The 10,099-nt window shown below is 41.4% G+C and overlaps 1 protein-coding gene across 1 annotated transcript; it reads left to right on the plus strand.

The window, feature by feature from the left end:
* Positions 1-1,341: 1,341 nt before the first annotated feature.
* On the plus strand, positions 1,342-2,398 carry LOC106094342 (serine protease 1). Its single transcript, XM_013261552.2, has 2 exons — positions 1,342-1,914; positions 2,061-2,398. Exons 1-2 carry the CDS (start codon positions 1,398-1,400, stop codon positions 2,360-2,362), a joined length of 819 nt encoding a protein of 272 aa, XP_013117006.2. The 5' UTR covers positions 1,342-1,397; the 3' UTR covers positions 2,363-2,398.
* The last annotated feature ends 7,701 nt before the right edge of the window (positions 2,399-10,099 follow it).

Genomic DNA, 10,099 nt, shown 5'->3' on the forward strand with positions numbered 1-10,099 from the left:
ATTTCAGACTCCTCTGAGTTAACATTAAGATCTCTAGGTCTAGGCCAGTCATATGCCATCTCCATGATTTTTCTACATAACTGACTCGGCTCCCTGTGAGGCACCCTGTGCCACTTTCCGCCTTATTTTGATGTCATGGGACCCACAGCATATCCACCTGTTCCTTATCATACAGTCCATCCGGTACTGGCCTCACATGGTTTAAAGCCCCCTCAAGGTCAATACATACCGCCAATGTGTACTTCTTGGCATCGAAGGATTCTTCTATTTAAGGCACAACCTCGTGTAGGGCAGTCTCCATCGAACTTCCCTAGGCATAGGTATGCAGTTTGTATTTGAGCATATTTCGCTGCATGTCCTACTCTTTATCCGATATCCATAATACGTTCCAAAGTATTACTCCAGTCAAAAATCTTATCCTAAAGGGTGATTTTTTTGAGGTTAGGATTTTCATGCATTAGTATTTGACAGATCACGTGGGATTTCAGACATGGTGTCAAAGAGAAAGATGCTCAGTATGCTTTGACATTTCATCATGAATAGACTTACTAACGAGCAACGCTTGCAAATTATTGAATTTTATTACCAAAATCAGTGTTCGGTTCGAAATGTGTTCATTCACCGTTCAGCGATGAGGCTCATTTCTGGTTGAATGGCTACGTAAATAAGCAAAATTGCCGCATTTGGAGTGAAGAGCAACCAGAAGCCGTTCAAGAACTGCCCATGCATCCCGAAAAATGCACTGTTTGGTGTGGTTTGTACGCTGGTGGAATCATTGGACCGTATTTTTTCAAAGATGCTGTTGGACGCAACGTTACGGTGAATGAACACATTTCGAACCGAACACTGATTTTGGTAATAAAATTCAATGATTTGCAAGCGTTGCTCGTTAGTAAGTCTATTCATGATGAAATGTCAAAGCATACTGAGCATCTTTCTCTTTGACACCATGTCTGAAATCCCACGTGATCTGTCAAATACTAATGCATGAAAATCCTAATCTCAAAAAAATCACCCTTTATAATCAGCAAGTGATGGTAAGTGCCGCCGCTTTATCCTTATCGATTAAGAATAAATCTGCTTCGATTGCCTCTTATCAGTCATAGAGGTAGAAAATACTGTTTTTAATTATTCCCTCTCAAACATGGTTATAATTTTGGTTATTTTTGCTGCTCACTTGGCAGATATGTATAAACACTAAAGGCAACGCCTTGTCTTATCGGACGGAAACTTAATTGGATTTCCCTTTTGCGTGTGCCACATAATAATCGAGTCCATTGTAATCAATAATAGCTGTGGCAGAAATCGGTGAGAGCATAGTGTTGGCAGCGACATTGGGCCATATAAAAGAGAGCCTACGTTTCAGAAACGACATCAGTGATTTCATCGATATCATAATGAAAGTATTTCTGGTTCTCGCCCTGGCTTTGGCCTATGCCTCAGCTGCTGCTGTTTACGATACTCCTGTCGTGCCCCGCGACTTGATTGTCGAGGATGCCCCCGAAGGTCGCATCACCAATGGCCAACAGGCTGCCTCTGGCCAATTCCCCTACCAAGTCGGTTTGTCCTTGAAGAGAAGCACTGGCTCATTCTGGTGTGGAGGTTCCTTGATTGGCAACACCTGGGTTTTGACTGCTGCTCACTGCACTGATGGTGTAACTTCCGCCACCGTCTACTTGGGCTCCACCACTCGTACCGTTGCCAGCGTCACCCACACCGTCTCCTCCAGTGCCATTCATCAACATACCGGATACAAGGCCAGCACTTTGGCCAATGATATCTCATTGATCAAAATCCCCTCCACTGCCTACACCAGTCTGATCAAGGCCATCAGATTGCCCGCTGTGTCCTCTTCATACTCGACTTATGCTGGAAACTACGCCATTGCTTCCGGTTGGGGTCGTACCTCCGATAGTAAGTTCATTGAATCATAAATGTTAACATTTGAAGATTTAACGAGGGAATTTTGTGAAATCAACGGGCAAATCTTCGAACGTCAAACAACCATTGCAAATTTTTACCAGAAAAATTTAATCCCAAATGTATTTTTTTTTTTACAGCCGGCTCTGTTGCCACCTACTTGAACTATGCCCGTCTCCAAGTCATCACCAACTCTGTTTGCGCATATACTTATGGCTCCACTGTTATTACCGGCAACACCATTTGCGTTTCAACTCCCAGCGGCAAATCCACCTGCCAAGGTGACTCTGGTGGCCCATTGGCTTTGGAAAATGCTGACCGCTTGATTGGTGTTACCTCCTTCGTTTCCTCTGCCGGTTGCGCCTCTGGTGCCCCTGCTGGCTTTGTTCGCGTTACCAGCTACTTGGACTGGATTAAGTCTAAGACTGGCATTTCCTATTAAATTGATTCTGTGCCTTGAATAAATTATTCGAATTTTATAGAAAAAATGCCCCAAATATTCTTTCTTGTTTGTGGCGGCGCACAGTATTGCCTCTTAGTGTATTCGTTGGGCAAAAATCAGAGTTACCATAGAGCTCTAAAATTTTGCGCAGAACTATATTTGGGTATTATATAGAAAAAAGTGGAATATGGTCTAAATCGATATATAACCTGAAATAGCTCCCATACAAACCAATCTCGAGATTTTGAGTTCTTAAACCTGTAGAAGGTGTTTACTCTAACTTACAACTTTGAGAAAATTCTACAATGCCTGTTATGTCACCCTGTAACGCAAAAAAAAAATATTAGGCCCCTTGATATTTGTGAAGAATTAGTTTAGATATTTATATACCTTCCATACAAACTGATTTTGGTTCCCTTATCATTGAGTTTTAAACTTGAATCGTACAGCACCCAGTGATATGTGAGAAATCATTCCCGGTCCCTAATGGAATGTTCGTGGGCAAATTTATCTTTGTTGCATTCATGGTAGAAATTTTATAAGTTTCGGTCTGGCCGAACTTAAGGCCAAAACAGCTGTGCTTTGGTTTGAGCGTCGCGTTGCAAAAATGCAACTCTGCACACAAATTCCACAATAGCAATGATCCGTAGAGATGCGCCAGGTTGTTCAACCGCCAATTTATTGTGCATCCCGAGAGTGGCAGGGCAAGGAGGAGAGCCATTCGCCGTATTCGTGGTCTCCGAGCCGATGAACAGCCATCACAATTTACCGTGGGTGAAGTTAAGAATGTCATCCGTGGCGCCAAATCATCCAAGGCGTTGGGCTCCGACGGAATCTCTACATTGAAGTTGAAGAATCTGGATTTACCTGGAGTTGAGTATGTTACTCACCCGGAGATCACCGTAGCGCAGAGGTTAGCATGTCCGCCTATGACGCTGAAAGCCGGGGTTCGAATCCAGGCGAGACCATCAGAAAAAATTTTCACCCGTGGTTTTCCCCTCCTAATCCTGGCAACATTTGTGAGGTACTATGCCATGGAAAACTTCTCTCGAAAGAGGTGTCGCACTGCAGCACGCCGTTCGAACTCGGCTATAAAAAGGAGGCCCTTTATCATTGAGCTTAAAACTTGAATCGGACTGCACTCATTGATATGTGAGAAGTTTGCTCCTGTTCCATAGTGGAATGTTCATGGGTAAAATTTGTTTTGTGAGTACCTTACTACTGTCCTCATCCTGTCTTTGAACACTCTCATAGTTCCCGATGTCTGGAAAATGAGCAGAGTGATCCCACTACTGAAGCCTGGAAAGGACCCGAGTTTGGGGGAGTTGTACAGACCGATTTCCCTTCTCTCACCAGTAGCAAAGACGCTTGAGGCATTACACCTCCCGAGCCTCGTAGGAGAATTTCCATTCGCCGAGCATCAACATGGATTTCGAAGACTGCATAGCACAAGAACAGCATTGCATGCCATCACCACACACATTTGCCGTGGCTTCAATCAGTCCATTCGACACAGTCAGCCATGCCAAATTATTTGAGGACATCGCCAACACGTCCCTCCTGTCAGGCCTGAAACGATGGGTCGCGAATTATCTGTGTGGTCGCCAGTCATTTGTGGAATTAAGGGATAAAAAGTCGAAGCAACCTAGAGAGAAACAGGGAGTTCCCCAAGGTGGGGTGATATCTCCGGTGCTGTTTTACCTCTACCTATCCTCCATTCCACCCCCTCCAGACGGCATAAAGATCGTATCATGTGCGGACGATTGTACGATCATGGCATCAGGCCCCCCATTAATGACATCTGCGATAGGTTGAACGTCTACCTCAACGAACTTGCCTCATATTTCGCTGCAAGAAAATCTTCAGCCACATTGTTCACTACAAATACGCGTGAGGTGAATACTGAGCTGATTGTGATGGTCGATGGAGAAATGATTCCGACCATCAAGTGTCCCAAAATACTTGGCGTTACATTTGACAGCTCTTACACATTCTCCCCAGATGCCACAGCAATTTGCGATAAAGTTAAAAGTAGAAACAAGGTCCTTAAGTCACTTGTTGGCAGCACTTGGGGTGCAGACAAAGAAACCTTGTTAACGTACAAAGTCTGTGGTAAGTTATACAGCGCCAGTGTGGTCAGATCTGTCAGAATGCCGCCCTCCGAACTGCGACGGGCTGTCTCCTCAGCTCTCATGTAGACCATCTCCATCAGGAGACGAAGATCCTACCAGTGCGATGACATAACTGCATGCTGTCTAAGCAATACCTTTTGGGCTGTTATCGCAGAGACCATCCAAATCATCATCTTGTGGATAGATATCCACCGCCCAGAAGTCTAGATCTTATGATAATGAGTGTGAGTTTCAGCGCTACAAGAGAGAACCTCTAGACCAAGCGGCATATCAAGCAAGTCTAGACAACATTCATGCAGACACGGTAGCAGATGCGGAAAATGGCTACCGGGTGAATGTAGTGCTTGGAGAACGACCGCCCCCCATTGCATATTTTGCCCATGAACATTCCACAGGGGCAAACTTCTCACATATCAATGAGTGCAGTCCGATTCAAGTTTTAGCTCAATTATAAGGAGCCTCCTTTGAATACCTGAGTCCGAACGACGTGCCGCAGAGCGACACCTCTTCGGAGAGAAGTTCTACATGGCATATTACCTTACAAATGTTGCCTGCATTAGGAGGGGAAGGTCACCGCTGAAAATGTGTCGCCAGTATTTGAACCCAGGAGATCAGCGTCATAGGCAGACATGCTAACCTCTGCGCTAAGGTGGCCTCCGCCTCCCATTGCACCTGAAGAAATTGATCTTCCCCGGTAAACCAGAGTAGTTCTGGCTCAATTACGTTCCGGCAGATGCAGCCGCTTCAACTCCTACAGAGCAAGGATTGATGTCGACGTGCAAGATGTATGTCCCGATTGTAACCAGGGACCACACGAAACACGTTACCTGTTTAACTGCCCCGCCAGACCCACTCGACTCAGACCCAGATCCCTGTGAATGCATCCCATCTTAGTCGCAGAGTTCCTGGGTCTTGATACTCAACAGAATGAAGCAGACGAAAATAGAACACAACAAACTGCTACAACAACAAAAGCAATGGCCAAAAGTTAAAAAATTTTCAACTTTTACGCTTTAACGGTTTAAAGCGTCATTCATTGTAGCCACACTTGGTCGTCAAAGTTAAAAATTGTGTAAATTTTGCGAGTTGCTTTTTATACCCTACACAACTACTGTGGTACAGGGTATTATAACTTAGTGAATTTGCTTATAACATCCAAAGGCAAGAGAGATAGACCCTTTGATAAGTATACCAATCGACTCAGAATCACTTTCTGATTCGATTTAGCTATGCCCGTCTGTCTGGTTGTCTGTCCGTCCGTCTGTCCATGCTAATTTGTGTACAAAGTACAGGTCGCAGTTTTCATCCGATCGTCTTCAAATTTGGTACAGGCATGTTGTTTGGCCTAAAGACGAAGTCTATTGAAATTGGAAAAAATCGGTTCAGATCTGGATATAGCTTCCATATATATGTTCGTCCGATTTGCAGTAATATTGCAATAAAATGGTCTTTTGTTAACCGATTTTCTCTTGACTTTCAATATTACTAGTGAATTGAATGGAAATTGGTTCAGATTTAGATATAGCTCTCATATATATATATATATATATATATATATATCGCCCGTTTTTACTTCTAGAGTCACAACAAGCGCATTTATTGACTCATCTTGCCAAAATTTTGCAAAACGCTTTCCTCGACAACTGGCACAGTATCTGAGGAGTTTGCTCGAAATCGGTTCAGATTTAGATAGAGCTCCCATATATATGTTAGTCCGATTTTGAGAAATATTGCAAAAATGTGATCAATTGTTAACCGATTTTGACGAAATTTTGCAGGAAGGATTTTCTCATGACTCTCAATATTACTGGCAAATTTCATAGAAATCGGAGAAAATTTAGATATAGCTGTCATATATGTATATCGCCAGATTTTCACCCCAAGAGCCACTGGAAGCGCATTGTTTGACCAATCTTGCCAAAATTTTGCACAACGCTTTTCTCCACGACTGCCACATTATCTGAGAAGTTTGCTCGAAATCGGTTCAGAAGAAGTTATTACTCCCATCGTCAGATTTTGGGTTATTTGCAAAATTTTGTCATTTGTCAACCGTAGTTTTTACAGTTTGAACATATTTGCTCGCCGAGGTCCATCAAAATTGGTTCAGAATTTGATATAGGTCCCACATTGTACTTATAGGGTAGGTGTAGGGTATTATACAGTCGACACCGCCCGACTTTTGGCCTTCCTTACTGGTTTAATATTTGTTTGCAAAGTTGCATTTTTCATCGCGATGCTCCACAACGCGCTCATTCTCATTTGGCCTTTAACGCGCTTTTACTACTTGGCCTTTAACGCGCTTTTCTCTTTTAAATTCAAATTTTCAAAATGTTAAAATATTGTCGGTAAAACCCAGTTTACACTGCCCATTAAATCCGGATCTAAGGCTCTCGTCAGCTAATTTTATAAAGGGAAAACATATGATCGAACCATTAAATCCGGTTTTAAAGAGCAGTGTAAGCGGGGCTAAAGATTTGACGACTACAATTTTTTGGTTGTTAACCAAGGCGGATTTAAAAAGGTGGTCTCACGCGAACAGCTGTTCCCAGCCGACCAGGTTTGACGGTATTAATATGTCAGATTTTTGTTTGCATTCTCTTTTTGTTATCTTCTTTTTCGCGCATTCTCTGCTAATATACACACACGCACACAGGTTTGACGGTATTAATATGTCAGATTTTTGTTTATATTATATTTTCGTTATCTTCTTTCTCGGGCATTCTCTGCTCATGTACGCACACCCATACACACACGCACACAAATTTCTTTGTGTGTGTCGGCAAAACGTCGATCAGTTTGGACCATATGATTTGCGGTTGTTGTACAACTGAGACCACCTTTAAATGTTTCGACATGGTTGTTAACCTACCGATGATTTTGGGTAGTTACGGACATTTCATACCGACAAATTTCTGAAAATTTGAATACAGATTAGCACTTAACGACAAATATCGTTAACTTCAGACAAATATCGTTAATTTTATCGCACTACTGCAGTGCTTTTGCTCAAATTGTTAGGTTATGATATACGAAAATAACAATCATGTGTGATAGCAAAAGTGATGGGTTGCATGTAAATTGACAATTTTGACACACATTTTCAATTATATGTGAATACAACAAGTGACATGTCATTAGACATCTACATGCCGTATAATAGCGAATTTACCGACTGGTTTAACCAAGATACTTTCATTTACAGATAGTGGCAGTTGCCCAACAACAAAATATTGAGTGCAATATCTGTCAAAATCAATGATTAGTACAACTTTGATTTTGAGCATGTTTCTAATTTGCGCCGTTTTCTGTTGTTTGTGTGTCATGGTTCCTAACTTTAATACACACACACAACCAAAACTCGTTGACAGATAGTGCACTTCGCGAGAAAAAATTGTATTCAGCTGTTTACGGTACACTACCTGGTGATTTTGTCATGGGTTTAACGATATAAGGGCAGTATGCACCTCTGGCGAAAGTTTCGTTCCCATAAGTAATGTTTTTTTTTATAAGTAATGGCTACTAAAGTACATATGTACTGATATTAAATGTTTTCATAAGCCAATAAAATAATTTCATGGACCAATAAAAACATTCATTTTCAATCGTAATTGTAATAAAAAATTCTCCAATGCCATTTTCATATGTCATTTCATTTCATTTTTTTATGTCACCCTGTTATGCAAAGGAAATTTCATTTGAGCTGCGTACCGAAATTTTCGGCAACGGCATCGGTAACGAAAATTTCGCTCAGGGTATGTCACTGCATTTCTAATGGTAGCGAAAATTTTGCTAAAGGTGCATACTGGCCTTGATAAGAAAATTGGTCCTCGGCAACCTCCTGACCACATGTAATATCCCCATTCCCCATTCCTGATAAAGCAAGTTCAAAGTACTAACGTGCAAGGAAAACTTCAATTGAAGCAAAGATGATAACCAGAGCTAGAAATCTCCATATATCCGTGGTAGTTAATATAATAAATGATTACAGTATGTAATAACCCTGTCATATTTATAGTCAAGATCTGTTCATCCTTCCATTTAATTTCCTATTAATAATGACTGGATATACAAATTAAAGTGAACAGAATTCTTGCAAAGGGCATTACACAATTTCATTCATTTAATCACAAATAGATGTTTGTCAACGAGCGATTCAAACAGGCAAAAATGTACACTAACAAGTAAAACAATTGTATATAATAAAATATTGATCTTTTCAATAGCTATATCTAAAAAAACACCGATCTGAACCATATATGACAAGGAAGTCGAAAAGCTCAACATAAGTCACTTTGTCAAATTTCGGCGAAATCGGACAATAAATGCGCCTTTTATGGCCCAAAGCCTTAAATCGAGAGATCGGTCTATATGGCAGCTATATCCAAATCTGGACCGATTTGGGCCAAGTTGCAGAAAAATGTCGAAGAGCCTAATACGAAGCACTGTCCCAAATTTCGCCGAAATCGGACAATAAATGCGTCTTTTAAGGACCCAAAGCCTTAAATCGAGAGATCGGTCTATATGGCAGCTATATACAAATCTGGACCGTTCTGTGCAAATTGAAGAAAGATGTCGAAGTGCCTAACACAACTCACTGTCCCAAATTTTAGGAAAATCGGACAATAAATGCGCCTTTTATGGGCCCAAAACCTTAAATCGAGACATCGTTCTATATGACAGCTATATTCAAATCTGGACCGATCTGCGCCAAATTAAAGAAGAACATCGAAAAGCCTAACTAAACTCACTGTCTCAAATTTCAGCGACATCGGACAATAAAGGCGGCTTTTATGGGTCCAAAACCTTAAATCGAGAGATCGGTCTATATGGCAGCTATATCCAAATCTAGACCGATCGGGGCCAAATTGAAGAAGGATGTCGAATGGCCTACCACAACTCACCGTCCCATATTTCAGCAAAATCCGATAATAAATGTGGCTTTTATGGGCCTAAGACCCTAAATCGGAGGATCGGTCTATATGGCAGCTATATCTAAATCTGGACGGATTTGGGCCAAATTAAAGAAGGATGTCGAAGGGCCTAACACAACTTGCTGTCACAAATTTTATCAATTTCGGATAATAAATGTGGCTTTTATTGGCCTAAAACCCTAAATCAGCGGATCAGTCTACTTGGGGGCTAAATCAAGAGATAGTCCGTTATAGCCCATCTTCGAATTTAACCTGCTTATGGACAAAAAAGAATATGTGCAAAGTTTCAGCTCAATATCTCTATTTTTAAAGACTGTAGCGTGACGGACGGACGGACATGGCTAGATCGTCTTAGATTTTAACGTTGATCAAGAATATATATACTTTGGTGGTGGGTATAAAAATAATTCGATTCTTGGTCACCTAGCTATCTCTTTCCAATGCATGTGTTCTGTTGTAGCGATGGATTTATTTTCCACACATCAACAATTGCGTCGAGGATAAACCAAGAGTATGTGCATCTTTCGAAAGTTGTGTCGATGGCTTCGAATGTAAGGAGAACGGCAACCGTTCATTGTTGCTCAAACTTGCAGGATTCAAATCACGTTCGGAACAACTGAATTTGTTCGAGACAAGCTTCAAGATCGAAAGTTTCTATGCAAAGCAAAATGATA

This window comes from Stomoxys calcitrans, chromosome 1 (genome assembly GCF_963082655.1).
Source record: "Stomoxys calcitrans chromosome 1, idStoCalc2.1, whole genome shotgun sequence".
Lineage (NCBI taxonomy): Eukaryota > Metazoa > Arthropoda > Insecta > Diptera > Muscidae > Stomoxys > Stomoxys calcitrans.

Bases quoted from the DNA above. Each gene is read 5' to 3' on its own strand.
- LOC106094342 (XM_013261552.2), top strand. From the start codon at position 1,398: ATGAAAGTATTTCTGGTTCTCGCCCTGGCTTTGGCCTATGCCTCAGCT. The intron at 1,915-2,060 runs GTAAGTTCATTG...TTTTTTTTACAG, and splicing joins TTGGGGTCGTACCTCCGATA to CCGGCTCTGTTGCCACCTAC.